Below are 15929 nucleotides of genomic sequence, written 5' to 3' on the forward strand. Positions count from 1 at the left end.
AATAAGCTCACACAGCCCATAGGGGCACCTCTATCCCTGCAGCACCTTCTGCAACCCAGTGTCTGATTTGTGTTTGAACTCATCTGCTTTTCTGATCTGTAGGATCAGCGAGTGGAAACCATTGTTGTAGGGGACATTGTGGCTGCTCCATACAGAGACCATGGCACATGGAACAGGGCAAGGGTGCTGGGAGTCCTAGGCTCTGGACTGGTGGACCTTTATTACGTTGACTTTGGGGACAATGGGGAACTCCCAAGGAGCAGCCTCCGCAGGATGAGGTAGGTGAATTCAGGATAAAAGAGGAAGACGTGACTGTACTAATATACAGTAGTATTTGGTTGCTGAGGAGAGGGAAAAGCTGTGGGAGTGAGTGATGGTGGTTAAGACAGCTAGCGATATCCATACCAAGTTTTTAGATTTTAAGAATACATAACCTTTTGCGTGTTTGGACTCCAAACACATTACTGTGTGGTGTAATGTGTTTGGAGTATAGTCTGGTTTCTTTGGTTTCTTTCTTTTACTGAGTCGTCTTCTTTCCTTAAGTAAACGTGAAAAAGTAACCTTTGGTTCCTTCAAATGCAAGATTCCTTTAATAAACAATGGAAAATTATAAATTTAACGTAGAATGAAACTAACTTTCTCAAAATCCTGAAACTTGCCCATAGTTCAACTATAAATACATCTATTTCAAGGTTATACAATGCACTACTCTATGCAAGAAAGACAGTATTCTATATATAAAGGAAAAGTGGGAGAGTGAAGCTGGAATTAGCATTTTGGAAAAAGATTGGGAAGAAATATGTTGCTCACAGTGGTCCTCCACTAATTCATTAGAATGGAGAGAACATTGCTGGAAAAATATCATAAGATACTTTAAGATTCTAGTCCAGGGTAAATTTAGCAATACGAATTCAGAGTGTTGGAGGCAGTGTGGTTCAGTGGAGGCAAACCATTATCACGTGTTTTGGGACTGTCCCAGGCGGTACCTGTACTGGAGTGGGATTCATAAAACATTGAGGTACAGATTCCGTTTGACTTTGTAAATTTATACGTGGGTCATGTTATAATTCTAGAACGGAGGACGGATATAAAGCTGCTGCAGGCTCTTCTAGCTGCTAGCAAAAAATCTATTACAAGAAGGTGGATGAACCGAGTCCCACCAACATTAGATGATTGGTATGAAACTATTCTTGAAATTTTTAGAATGGAAAAATTGATGTACTCTCTTGGAATCCAGAAAGACAAGTTTTACCAAATTTGGGATAAATGGATCAAATTTATATCCCCCAACCAAGCAGGCTTTGTGTGACTCCTCCAGAGTATTTTATTTATTTATTTATTTTTCTGCACACATACTGTTTCTCTATGTTACTTTATTTTTTCTAAACCCTTTAAAACCGATCAAAACGGGCACGCTCCGTTTTGCGTAACTATTTTTAAATCCCTGTAGAACTGCAACCACGTAAGCTAGCGCAATAATTTTTTTTGCATATGAAACTGGAGGAGTTGTACTTACATCTTATGCCATCAGCTTGTCCTCGGTCACCGTTTCCTTCCACATATAGCTTTGCAAAAACTGCATAAAAAGCACTTGCAGCAACAAAAACATAATATTCCAGAAACACGCTTTGACGATCTGATCAGCTGTTCATAACACTTCCTACCTTGGAATAGACGTCAGCGCGAACTATCGCATATCCGCCATTACCTGGCCGAAACCGGAAGTGACGTCATTTTGTCATTGGTGTTTTTAAAAGTCATGTTTGACTTTATGCTTTTCTGTATAGTTTCTGGGATGCTTAGAACTTAAATTGCACTGCTGAAAATAGTTTATTTTGATTCACATGCTGTTTTTTTGCAAATTTGCATTCTAATATTTATTTTTGTTTTTTCTGCAGTATATAAAAATTGGTGTGTCTCAAAAATAAAACTATGAAGACACTCAAAATAAACTTTTGTGTATTTAAAGTTTTGAGGGATAAACCTCTTAAATTTCTCTAACTAGAAATATATGTTAAAAAACAAAACAAAAACGATTTTCAATTTTTCAATTTTCACCTTTTTTTGCATTTTTTTTTCCAAATCTCTTCATTTGGTTTCCCAGTTTTCCTTTTCCATAAAGATGACAAAGATTCAAATATAACTGATTACATATATACGGTAAAAGTTGAACAGAATAAAATACGACAAACAACAAAAGAAAGTTGGACAGAGGATGTTATTTATCGGACTACCAATGAGGCTCAGTGATTGTTTATATCTGTGCTGTATTGATCTATAAAAGGCTGCCGGGTTGGATAGAATTATTCCAACTTCCCCCTTAGTAGGAGTTTAATTCTTTCCAGCTGCAAATGTTTCATTATATCTTGTATTAACGCTGATTTGGTAGGAGGCACTTTTTGCTTCCAGTTTAGTAAAATTAAACTGTGTGCTAGCAGTGTCACAAAATGTATTACATTATTTTGGGTGGCTGACAAATCTACAACAACTGGCTTCACTCCAAATAAAGCACAGATTGGGTCTGGCTTCAGTGTTTGTTTTAGAATCTTAGACAAGGTTTGAAAGACATTATTCCAATATGTTGCTTTACAGGGACAATTCCAAAACATATGCGCCAGTGAAGCAGGTTGCTGTTTACATCTTTCGCAGGACAAGTTTACATTGGGGAACATTTTTGACACTTTCAACTTTGATAAATGGAGTCTATGTAGCACTTTAAACTGTAAGAGTCCATGATGAATACAAACAGAGGAAGAGTTTACATTTTCTTGGGCTTTTGTCCATTGACTATCTGTCATTCTCATACCAAGGTCATTCTGCCAGGCCTCTTTCAGATGATCAAGCGTGGTAGTTCCATCCAGTTGTGACCATGCATTGTGAATTTTTGTTATTAGTCCTTTTTTGAGTGGATCGAACTGGAATAAGTTATCTAAGATAGAGTCTGGGGGTTGATCTGGAAAGGATAGAAAATTACTCCTTACAGAGCTTCTGATCTGTAAGTATTTGAAGAAGTCATTACTGTGCAAGTTACATTTTTCTTGCAATTGCTGGAACCCTTACTGATGAATAAATCCTTTATTGAGTGCAGCCCCTTAAGGTTACATTGGAGAAATGAAATGTTTGAAAGTGATGGTGTGAATGTTGCGTTATTCATGAGTGGAGATAGTATGGAGGCTTCATTCCACCCGTAATGTTTCCTTATCTGAGTTCAGATTTTAATTGTATGAGAGATTACAGGATTCTTAAGGTCGTGTCTAGGGATAGGGAGAGCTGAATAGATCATAGCTTCTAATGAGGAGGGATAACAACTTTCACTTTCCATCGTTGTCCAGTCGGCCCCCCGAGTGCTCAACCAAAACGACATGGAACGAACATTACCTTACCAATAATAAAGACGGATGCATGGCAACCCCATCCCTCCCTGACATGTCGGTCTCTACTCTTCTTGATTCTTGGGTTCTTTCTGTTCCATATGAAATAGGATATTAAGGAGACTAATTTATTAAAAAAGGCTTTATTAATCACAATAGGGATACATAGGGAGGGTGATGCGTCAGTGAGTGCTTATCAGTATCAGTATATGTATGTGTGTGCGTGTCCATAGTTCAGCTGAGACAGTGTCCTTCGCCCTGCCAGGCTAAGTAAACAGTCTTCCAGCCAACCCAGGTGGCCTTGCATGGAATGGGAAGGAACAGACTCAACACAGTCGTTATCAAGGAGTTGTTGTTCGGCTCCAGCCTTGAGCCTTGGCCTTGGCCTTGAGCCCACAGCTGGCGCCGAAGGGGTAGCCGCATTATGATGGTAATTGAGACTTTCAAGATGTTTTTAACACTCCGACACTGGTCTCTCAGTCTCCCGTTAATAGCTGCGAGCTTCTCCGTGATGTTATTAGCCGTCGATTCTGTGGTCTTGTCACTCTTTTTGCTCACATAGCAGATTCTGAGACCTCACGACCGCAGCCAACTGATCCGAGGTGTAATCCAGCTCCGCCCAGAGATGTTGTTCTGAGTTGATTCTTTCCTGACGTAATCCAACATACATACGCTCAAAGGTGTTATTCTGAGCATTCACTGCAGTCGTAAGCGCCTCCAAGCTCTTAACCATGCTGCCTTCAGTGAGCCCTTTCTGAGAAGTCGCACCTGTCGTTCCAATCCCAGCGGGCAGCCTTGTGGGGGTTTGAACAGCCGGTTCCGCTCTCTTAATTCTCCGATAAGCCAGGGCCAAGCCAGCTCCGATCAGCAAGAACCCTGTTATCATGGTTCCGAATAGGTAGATATCTTCAGCGTCCTCGATCGACAGTCCTGCCAGGCACACGATCCTCTGCCACCCGTCCATCGTGTATCCGGCAGGGAAAGTCCCTCCAGGGCACTCGGGTTCTCCCGAGCCCAGACTTCTATTTACGCTCCAATATTTGGAGCGTAAATGTTTACTAATGTAACTAAATGACCATAAACTTTGCCAGTTACAATAATATATCTACCTTGAGCGTCTGGTAATATTTTTGCTGCAGTAAATGGTTCTGTTTTTTGGATTAGTATAGCTGTGACTCTGCTTCCTGCATTAAACGAGTGAAATATTTGTTCTATCCATTTGCAACGTAATCTGTTGTGGTCTTGTACTTTTAGATGCGTTTCTTGCAAAAATATTATATCCGCATTTACTTTTTTTTAACCTCCTGAGACCTGAACTCTTCCATGGCATGCATTTTTAATTTCTCTTTGATATTTGGGCATATTGGCACCTCATGAATGTAAAAACAAAGAATTGCCAGATTTTCTTTTTTTTTTTTTTTTTTTACCTGATTTATTTTTCTGACAAAAATGAGATCCACATACTGTATGAGGATATTCATTTTAAATTTTTGATAGAACAGTGGCAGTAGAATGTCCTCATAAGTGGACAGGTCCTAGGAGGTTAAGTGAGTTCCATGTTACAAAATTGACAAGATTTTGTGGCATTCCTTCAGTAGAGGTGCCAATAGTTACTAACTGTTAGTAATTGGTTAATGGATCTTACTCTGACCTTTCTAGATGTGAGCCTCTGAAATTCACAACTTTCTTGAACTAAACTAAAGAACATCCCCTTGAACTCAAACCTGAACACCTTCTTTATTTGCAGCGAAACTGAGCTGCAAATGGAAAAGAAAAGAAAAACAATTTTTGTCCAGCTTTTTATGGGCTGTAGACATCAGACTTACCACTAAACTCCTTAAGATTGTCTATTATTATATACTATTCCCTCCTGGGTCATGTTGTTTGTAGAGATGGCACCAACTATCCCTCCTTGTCAGTAGATGTGGCTGGGCTCTGGATGTGGATACTGACGAACTTCTCTGCTTCACGTGGATCTGTGAATGAGTGCTTGGTGTTGTTCACTGTTATAATCAGCTTCGCGGGATAGTAGTACTGTACAGGATGCCAGCATTCCGCAGTTTCCCTTTCACGGGGTTAAATGTCGCACGAAGTTTGCTGACCTCGGGGTTCATGTCAGGGAAGATGTGTACAGGTGATCCTTTGTAGAAGAGGCAGCCTTTTCCCCTGGACAGTTGCAGAATCTATCCCTTGCCCTTATCATGGCTCTTGGGCGCTCTCCTGTCCGTGGTTTCGGGGCGAGGGTCCTGTGGGTTCGGTCTGTTATAGTAAATGAATCACCGTTTTCTTTCGCGAGCACTTCTGAGAAAAACTCTGCCATGAAATGGCTGGGGTTTCCCCCCTCATTAATGCCCACCACACGCAGATTTTTTCTGCGGCTTCTGTTTTCTAAATACACGACAAGTGTAGTTTGCTGTAATCTTTCTTTAGAGTCTCATGATCTTTTTCTAAGGCTGTTAATCTGTCTGTAGCGTCGCAGATGGCCCATTCCATTTCATTCTGTATACTTGCTGTTTCTCCTTGATGCATTTTCAATCATCCAGGAAAGTAAATCTCCAAAAAGTTGATTCTGTTCATCTGGACGTAGCGTTTTGTGGGAGAAACGTTTCATCACTCATCCAAGTGACTTCTTCAGTCTCAGCTGACTGCAGGTTTCCCCAATCTTATAAACAGTACATTTGCATAATGACTGAAACCAGCCCACTGAAGGAACAAAGGGCTGGGAAGTCAGTTCCTTAATCTTAATTATGCAAATTCTCATAACCATTGCTCTACAACCACTGACCAAAACCCACTGATCAAAGACCACTGATCAATGGCCAGGACAACCGCTGCCCAAGCAAAAACCTGTAGTGATCCCATATGTGTCAGGAGTATCAGAGCAGTTGAGATGCATTTTTTCTAAACACTGGGTCTCTTTGGCTTTTAAACCCCAAAACATGCTGCGCCAAAAACTGGTCCACCCCAAGGATCGGGTCCCCCGACACAGACAGAGTAACATAGTGTACGCTGTTAAGTGCCAGGAGGATTGCCAGGATTTATACATCGGAGAAACCAAACAACCTCTGGCGAAGCGGATGGCACAACACAGAAGAGCTGCCTCGTCGGCCAGGACTCTGCAGTCTGTTCACACCTACAGGCCAGTGGACACTCTTTTAAGGATGAGGATGTAACATCTTGGACAGGGAGGAACGCTGGTTTGAGCACAGAGTCAAGAAGGCCATTTACGTGAAAAGGGAAAGACAATCTCTGAATCGAGGTGGGGGCCTAAGGTTACATCTTTCGCCATCTTACAATGCTGTGATTGCAGCCATGGTTTTCAGCTGAATTTTGGGAGATGTTGTAACGTTGTTCTCTACAGGAGAGGGAGATGGAGGAGGCTGCACATCAATGGCAAATCCAATAAGTAAATCCAATAAGATCCAAATCTCAGAGAAATTGACACTGAATGAAAGAGGACAAGATGGTTATGTCTTGGTGTATATATTTTACATGTAGGGAAAAAGGTTTGGGCATTAAAGAAAGAAAAAGACATTTTGTTGGGTCTGTGTTTCCACAAGCCCCGCTAGTTTAGAGACTTATTCCTCATGAAGAACGGAAAAACAAGACAGAACATCTTCAACCGGCTTTTTACTCGCTAACGAGGGAAGCTTTGGTCAGAACCAGCTCTTGGAGCTCACGCTCCTCACCTGTCTCTAGCCCAAATCCTTCAAAGAGTAGCTGTCCTCGTAGCCTTTTTATTGACAGGACAGTTACAATACACATCACAGCAAAAGAACCTCCCACCGTAAAACCCCCCTTGGTTACAAAGACAAGGCACTGTCATGGGGTGCGTTTGTGTGACCTCCTGCTGACCAAAAGGGTCATAGAAGCAGGAAGCTTACAACACAAGAAACAGATCTGTCAGATAAGATGTATCTACAATAAAACCTCCCCCAGCACAGAGTGGCTGGAGAGGTGGTCAGTAGGGGTGGGTTTTTATAATCGATTTATCGATTAAAATCGATTCTGGCTTGGATAACGTAAAATCGATTCATTAAAATCCTGAATCGATTTTTTAATATAAATTTATTTTGCCCGAAATGCCAGAATCTCTGGTGAAACCTCACAAAATTTCAACAACCACCAAACAGCTAAGACAGTAAATGAGAGCAGGTACACGGATTCTGCACATAGACTTAAACACACAGCGCGACCCGCGGATCAGAATCATTTAGATGTCGCCTTTCTCACAGTCGGGGCTGAAAGCCGACAGCTCGCTGATTCTGATCTGTCGGCAGGTCCGAGCTTTGTGTTCACGCCCTTTATGAGCTGATTCTAAAGCTGTTAGTTTGATCTCTCTCCAAACAATATTGACCGAACCAGCAGCAAAAGAAAATCCAAACTACACTTCACATGGATTCACTCTGACTTACGGTTTTGCTTCGACCACGATGCACAGCTCTCTCTCTCCCTCTCTCTCTCTCTCTCTGTACTTCAAGAGCAGTTTCCCGTCTAAAAATCTGTTTTCTTCGTTATTCGCTTTCTTGTTACGCACAAGTTTACAGCGCTGTCGGCCGACATTTTTTTTTCGTTTTATATACTTCCGAAAGAAAACCTAATTTCTGCCGTTCAACACTGAACAAATTTAAACTTTTTAAAATTATGCAAAATGCAAAACGCTTAACCGTGTCTCTAATAAAACCGCTGTAACGTCAGAGGTAATGTTCATGTGTTGATTAATGGTTTTCTTTCATTTTTGATGTACTGCAGAATATTTTTATAAAATCCCAGGCCAGGAAAATCGCCTTCATGTTTAAATGTGTTTTATCCTCAGCTACTTTGACACAAAGGCATCTGCTGTGATGCTTACGCCTGTGATAAAGTCTTGCGTGTGTCAGCTTCCTTTTTATAGATACAAACATATGTAAATGTACTGATCTGAATTATAATATTTCTGACTGTCAAAATTTCCCAGATTCAAATCGAATTGAATCGAATCGAATTAAATCGAATCGTGGATCGAATCGATTCGGGACCTTGTGAATTGGAATTGAATCGATTCTAGAAATGAGTGACGATACCCAGGCCTAGTGGTCAGGATCAAAGGAATGGCTTTGATCCTACTGCTTGAACTAAGACTTTACAAATTTAAGAAACACAATGACAACATTCAACAGTTAGACTTAACACATTTCTTTCACATTATTCTCCAGCCTCTTTTTTTTTTTTAAGAGCAGGTCATGTGATCATATAGTGGTGGAAAAGTCCCTGAAAAATCTAATTCTTGAAATTATGCAATAGTCTACTACATCTATTCCACATAAACCAACAATAAAGTGTCTTGTCATTGTACAAATTACCATTCTGCAAAGATGAGTGGGCCAAAACTCCTCCAAAGCGCTGTAAAACACTCATTGCCAGTTATCGCAAACACTTTATTGCAGTTGTTGCTGCTAAGGGTGGCGATCCTTGGTAATCAGGTGGTAATCGGGCCTGGGTGAAGCTACAGAAGCTTCCTGAAGATATGACATACCACAGGTAATTTATTTTATAACTGGGCAAGTGATCACTTTGTCCACACAGGGCCATGTAGGCTTGGATCCCCCTCCCCCCTTTTCACCTTAATAATAAATACCTTCATTTAGAAATTGTATTTTGTGTTTACTTGTGTTATCTTTGACTAATATTAAAATTTGTTTGATTATCTGAAACATTAAAATGTGACAAACATACAAATAGATAGGAAATCAGGAAGAGGCAAATACTTTTTCACACCATTGTAGTTGTTAAGACTTTTGGAGTCTAGACCAGGTTTTTTTAAGAATGGGGATGTTAGAGACTGTCTTGAGGGACACGGGGACAGCAGCAGTGTAAAATGATGTATGGCAGTTATAATTGGAGACGGGGTAGGAATGGAGTCTTTGACCAAGGCAGTTGGAAGGGGGTCCAGTGAACACGCAGAAGTTTTGGACATCATGAGTTTGGTGATGTTTTCCACTTAAGATAGCTGAAAGAATGATAACCTTGAAGAATTCAGTTGTAGGATATGTTTGTTTTGTTGGAGAAGTCCAGGAATGCTGTGCACTGTGTCGTGGAAGTATGATGAGAAGTGGTTTCTGCAGGCTTGATTTTGTTAAGAGTGTTAAGAGTGGAGCAGCCACAGGATAAATTATCATTGTAGTGATGTAGCAGGTCAGCAGTGAGGATAATATGAATGGGTAATAAACCAATGAGGGGATTAACACTTGAGATTCCAAAAGGACATGACAGCTGTAGGTGAGATTTTGATAATGTCAAACAATACAAGCTTGTGATCTGAGATGGGAAACACCACAGCATTAAAATTAGAAGGTGTAACTCCAGAACAGCAGACTAAATGCAGGATGGGAGTCTTAAATTATTATGATTATTATGAATTTTACAATTATCAAACTATTTCGTTTTCACTTGCAAGTAAAAACAAAATAAATTGATTAGTAGTTTTAGCGTGATCAAGGGATTTAGTACAAGAATGCAAAAATAATACTGCTTTACAGACAAATGTGATGATTATAATGATAAGAGTAACACGTTACTTTGAAATTGGTTACAATCAGCAATGCTTTTATTGAAGTATTACAAAGAAACAAGATAACTTTGCACAAGAGCAGTTTTGTTGTTTGTGACCATCATATCAGCATGAGACAAATGTTTCTGGCTGTCTTCGGAGGAGGCTGGTGAGTTACTGATTTTGAAGAGCACACAATTTTAAATTCTGCATTTCTATGTTAGCTCTAGCAGTGAGTGTTGCTTTGTACACTTCTTCATCGAACTTTCGAAGAACTTGATGTGACATACTGCTACTGCACACTGTATAATGTTGGATGTAATATGGATAAAAAAAGGACACGACTTATTAACAGCTTTTGCATATGCTGCAATTTTCAGGAGCGACTTCCTCAGTTTACCATTTCAAGCTATTGAGTGCAGCTTAGCAGGAGTGAAGCCAAAAGGTAAAGCTCTCATCTTAACAATGACTGTCTTTCTCTCTCTCTCTCACTTGCTCATTTACTCACTGTCTCTTACCCTTTCACTCCCTGTTCCTCTCTCTTACACACTCTTGCTCCTCTCTCTTAATCTGGGCAGACACTGTGTGATTTTTTTTCAGTTGCGTTATTCAGCTTCTGCTCAAACTGCACGATTGACTCGCAGGGGTTAGAAGTTTGTAGGTCACGATGCAGGGTCACACTATATGACCCGATGCTCTGATGCGACCTGAGTGCTCAGACTGTGCCTCCATAACATGAAGGTTATAATAGAAAATCTGTCGCTCTCACTCTCTCTCTCTGTCTTTCAGTCACACAGACACACCACCACCATTAACTTTGCTAAATTGCTAATGAAAAACGTTGATCAGGCAGCTGTGATTGAGCAGCAATGTCCATCCAATTATTTTCACGGATGTTGTGGTCGTGATAATTTTGTGAGGCCACATCGAAAAGGCTCGGATGAGCCAAAGTTCTACAAGTTGTGCCTCCATCACTTGTGTCCAGATCACACGCTGCACAGCCGTGCTGCTCCATCTTTTCACTTTCATTTCTGTGTTTGCGCGTGCGCAGTGTGAGAGGCTGCGGTGACACCCTCACGACGGCTGACAGGATTTCAAACAGGTTTGATTTTCTTACGACCAAGCGATTGATGATCGGGAGCTGCTCCTGAGGTGTTAATCGCTTCTCGTTACCCCATGTATACTACATGACACACGATGAAGGCGAAACTCGGACCAATCACCAAAACGGTCGCACGACTGAAAAATCGGCTCAAAATGAGCCAAAAATCGCACAGTGTATGCCCAGCATTACATACACACTCTTTCCCAAACGCACACACACACATATACTTATACACACTTTGTCACACACTTGCTGGTACATGAGGACATAAGGGCACTTTTATGGCCACTGCTTACCTCCTGTCACGCTGTGTCATATCACATCAACTGGCATTACCATTTTGGCCATTTCTTTCGTCTGGTCGTGTATTGTATATCACAACACATGATGTGTTGCGATATAGCCAAAAAATATGTTTTATTTTAACCATTTTTTAACCATCAGTTGCACACAGAGGTTTTTCACAAATGACAATATTCTCACAGTCTTTCTGTGGTCAACACTAACCCTTTAACAAAAAAAAGAAAGCAAAAGTCAAATTTAAAACAATTGTAATTAAAAAGGTGTTCTCTGTGCTTATAATATATAAAAACTGTAAAATGTGATGACCTACAGAAACAAAAGTGTAGTTAGTGTCTATAAAAACCATTGACCAAAAACTGTCACAGGTATCAGAGCATCTCAGAACTATTGTCTCTATATGTGCTAAGAAGTTTAAACAGCAAAAAGTGGTAAAATGGAAAACGGTTCCAAGTTCAGACAGTGCCTTCAAAAAAAACGGAACAAGAACAGTCATATCACAGGTATTAGAGCATCTCAAAACCATCTAAATAATGATCGCGCTACCTGTTCTAGAATTTAAACAACAAAACACACCACGCAAAGCGGTAAAAAAATTCACAGAAGCTAACGTATAATCAAGAATTGTGACTTTATTACTCCTGAACAAGAACACTGTCATCTGTGTTTAAGGTGTGTAAGTTCTGTGCCAAAAACACAAGCTCCAGGTTTGAGTGAAGCCATGTGACATGTGACCACATTACCACTAGTACTAAATACCACGTTCCGCATTTAGGTTCGACATCCTCTTTGGGAAATCCAAACCACTGCCAGATGATTGATCCAGTGCTGTTTCTCTTTGGAACCATCTTGTCTGGCTCCTGTTCAGTTACAGTCTCATTTCCTTGCTTGTCTGAGACTCTCACTGTCACCATATTTTTCCCTATTTGGTAGTATATAAACACGCATGCTCAGCGCAGTGTGCCAGGTAGAAAAATTTGTGGTTGGGGGGTGGGATTAGTGATGCATTTATAGCATGTGGGAGAAAAAAAACTGCAGACAGCTTATTATTACCATGGCAGTTTATACTCGATGGTTACAGTAGAGCCATTTTAACCATCATAATTGAAAAAACTACATTTGCTATATCACTCAGACTCATCTTACTGGGGAACATAAATAAAACTGACTGTGCGATGATGTTACGGTGGCACAATCAATGCAGAGGATATACTGACGCCCTTAGGTCTTTTAGTATTCTGCAGTGCATTATTCTTGAATTCTTGATTATTTCAGTTTCTTTCCTCCACCAACTTGTCATGCAGGAGGGGTTTGGACTGAGGAAGCCCTGGATCAGTTTGAGAGGCTGACATATTGTGCCTCTTGGAGACCCCTGCAGGCCAAACTGTGCAGCTACTCTCACTCGGAAATCTCCTCATGGCCCAGTGTCAAGCTCTATGACAACAGTGAGGGCAAGGTTAGATAGGATTTTATTTCTTAATAATAAGACTTTAATAAGCCTGTGTTTGGTTTGTCCTTTACCCTGTCTCCTCTTTCCATGTGCATATCATGTAAAAAAGGCTGTGAATGTTGGAGAGGAGCTTATACGATTGGGCTATGCCGTTATCTTCCATGAAGATTTGAATGGAAAAAAAGAGGGCTGCAATCTTGGCTGTCTGCAGATGATGCTGGTAAGTTACTCATTCTGCTTTTCGTGTCTTCCAGCGTCTCTTACTTCTTCCTGGACAAAAATAGGGTATCAATATACTTAATCTTGAACAGGACGTCTGTAAGCCAGCGGGAAAAAATCCTGGAAAAATCAACACTGAACAGAGAGATAGATCAAAACTGCTGGATGATTGTGGAATTCTCATTTTTGGGAATCCAGACTCCCTCAGTTAACCTCCACTGACTGACAACAACCCTGACTTGCAGCCATGATTTGCAGGTGAGTCATGGCTGCAAGACTGATACCATTTAGTCTTCTAGCTGGCTGGGCCCATTCCACCTGTACCATTTGGACTATTACTACTGGGTAATTCCGGACTAGGCTCCTCATGCATCTCATCAGGATCAAATCCAGATCCTTAGTGCTGCACTGTAGGTTCCTGCAACAGGGACTTCATCTTGGTCTGATGTACCTTTATACTGCACTGTGCCAGTGGTACTGTTGCACAAATTGGATTGAATGTTGAAAATAAGGGTTAACTTCAAATTCTTTGACTCAAATCAGCAACTAAATGCCAGAAGCTTATTGATGGCTATTAAACGAGGTACAACTTGCTAAGAGACAGTTAACCAAATATTAGTGAGAGTGTATGTTTATATTTGACACTATATGTATAATTCTTACCTTTTGCAGATTAGAGAATATCCAAAATGATTTCCAAATGATGGACCCAATTTTTGTTTTTTAATGTCATAAAATATATATGCTGTATGATTATTCCACCCTTGTAAAAAGAACAGCTAAAAGAAATCATCAGTCAAGTCCAGAATTACAATGGCATTCATGCACATGATGAGTTTATATGAACTTCTGTATGTGAAGGAAGACATTAATAAAAGAATAATAAAGAATCTTGCTTCTTATTATTGGTATGCAATTCTAGCATCCTAGTTTTCTTGGGTGTGCTTGTCAGGTATATTAATCTCTGTCCAACTGTATCCGACAAGGTACTCTGTCATTTTTTATTATTATTATTTTAATTTATCTTTATGCCTGAGAGATTAGGTAATCCCCTTACTTCTGTTCTGAAAGTTTGGAGGACTGTTTAACAGCGGCTAATCACTTTTATTCTTCCAACAGGATGATGTAATAGGAGCATCATCAGAGCTCAGTCTTTCCTGTATTAGTTTATCAGGTGAGTTCTGTCATGGAACTGTAGATTTGCCAGTGACTATGTTTAAGCGATCATAAAGTAACCCTCATACCCTGATGTTACTGGGATTGTATGTTGAAGTAAAAATGTTATCTAGGTTTCTAAATACAACAGAATATCCAAGTGATGTCCACATTGGATCAGATACTTGACTTGGGACACTTCTTACACCTACAGAGAGGTAGTGTATGCCCCCATGTGGTGGAAAATTAACAGGAATGCAGTTCTGTTAAATCAACTTTCTAAAGTGTCTCAAGAAGAAATGAACACAACAATATACATTTTGATTATGATCAATTAACTTGACCCTAATACTCCAAATACTTGTATTCAGTGCAATTTGTAGTTTATCTCTAACAAATCAGGAAATGGTAAATGGCCTGCATTTGTATAGCGCTTTTCTAGTCCATAGGACCCCAAAGCGCTTTACACTACATTCAGTCATTCACCCATTCACACACTGGCGATAGCAAGCTACATTGTAGCCACAGCTGCCCTGGGGTGCACTGACAGAGGCGAGGCTGCCGGACACTGGCGCCACCGGGCCCTCTGACCACCACCAGTAGGCAAACACGGGGTTAGTATCTTGCCCAAGGATATTTGGCATGCAGCCAGGGTGCAGCCTGGGATCGAACCGCCGACCTTCTGATTAGTGGCTGACCTGCTCTGCCACCTGAGCTACAGCCACCCTTATGTTAATGTTTCTAGTTGTTTGCTTTGTAACTAGAATTAGCAAAGATCGTGAAAGATTTGTCTTATTTTAGAGAGGAAAATCCTACATGTTCTTATCATAAAGCAGTTTCCTATCTGGGGGAGGTTTAAATCCGTAAGAAAAAGCAATACAGTGAAAATAAAGATAACATAGTGAAACAAAGGAACGGTGTCACTATGACTCTCAGTCAAGCTTTTGTACCATGGTGGATAAACAAAAAGAGTTGAAGCTGCTGTTACAGTCATTGTTAACTTGAGTGTTTCCTTCTTGCACCTCAGAAGCTGCCTCTATATCAGGAAGTGTTGATGATGTTGTGGAGGACGAGTTGCTGTGAGACCAAAGATATTTAAAAAAAACCAAGGTATCTTCTCCCAGTTTGATGTCTGATTCTGAACATTTGCTAGTGAACGCTCTTGTGTGAACCATTATGTCTAAAAATGATTAACTTTTCTTTAGCAGCCCTCAACATCTACTCCTCAGCATCAGCCCTAATGATGATATAGAGCTTTGCCTAACCTAAACTTGATTACATAAACCCTCTTCCTGAAGCCTTACCTACTTGATGAGTGTGCCACAGTTCTTCCAGCCATTATCCATTTGTTGTTGTTACTTCAGCAAATAATTCTTTGTTTTTTGTTTAATGTTTTGTTCTGCTTTGCTAAATTTTGTGTTCAAGGAATAGGGAAAGGAATAAATCTAGAATGCCAGTATTATTACTGAAAAGCACTGTGATTGGAATTACTGGAGCAAAGTTCAGTTGGTTTGTGGTTAATATTGTTTAGTTTCTTGCTATACTTGTATGTATATCAAAAAAAACTATGCCCATTATCAGGCTTAAGTGAATATATTTTGGAAGTTAAAAGCTAAAGTGTTGTTGAATGTGGTTCTCAGATTTTGTTCAGTGTGAACATATTACATCTACTGTAGAAATCTTTCACAAGAAAGATTGTCTTTGAAAATGTAATAATGTCACTATATCCTAATAAAATATTTATTTTACTTCACATGTAATACTTGTGTATTTTATTTTGAAGTTCTTTTTATATGGAAA

The 15929-nt window shown here is 40.1% G+C and overlaps 1 protein-coding gene across 9 annotated transcripts in view; it reads left to right on the forward strand.

Annotated features, from left to right (window-relative positions):
* tdrkh (tudor and KH domain containing) overlaps positions 1-15882 on the forward strand; it is a 33669-nt gene extending 17787 nt beyond the window's left edge. For 3 of the 9 annotated variants that reach the window (XM_080872436.1, XM_080872443.1, XM_080872444.1), the window contains 5 exons: positions 103-278; positions 10281-10345; positions 12610-12761; positions 12865-12975; positions 13067-14086. In XM_080872436.1, coding sequence (XP_080728562.1) covers positions 103-278; positions 10281-10345; positions 12610-12761; positions 12865-12975; positions 13067-13186 — 624 coding nt within the window. In that variant the 3' untranslated portion in view covers positions 13187-14086. The other 6 variants (XM_080872438.1, XM_080872439.1, XM_080872437.1 and 3 more) reach the window with 6 other exon arrangements.
* Positions 15883-15929: the final 47 nt, after the last annotated feature.

This window comes from Rhamphochromis sp. 'chilingali', assembly GCF_963969265.1.
Source record: "Rhamphochromis sp. 'chilingali' genome assembly, chromosome: 22".
Taxonomy (NCBI): domain Eukaryota; kingdom Metazoa; phylum Chordata; class Actinopteri; order Cichliformes; family Cichlidae; genus Rhamphochromis; species Rhamphochromis sp. 'chilingali'.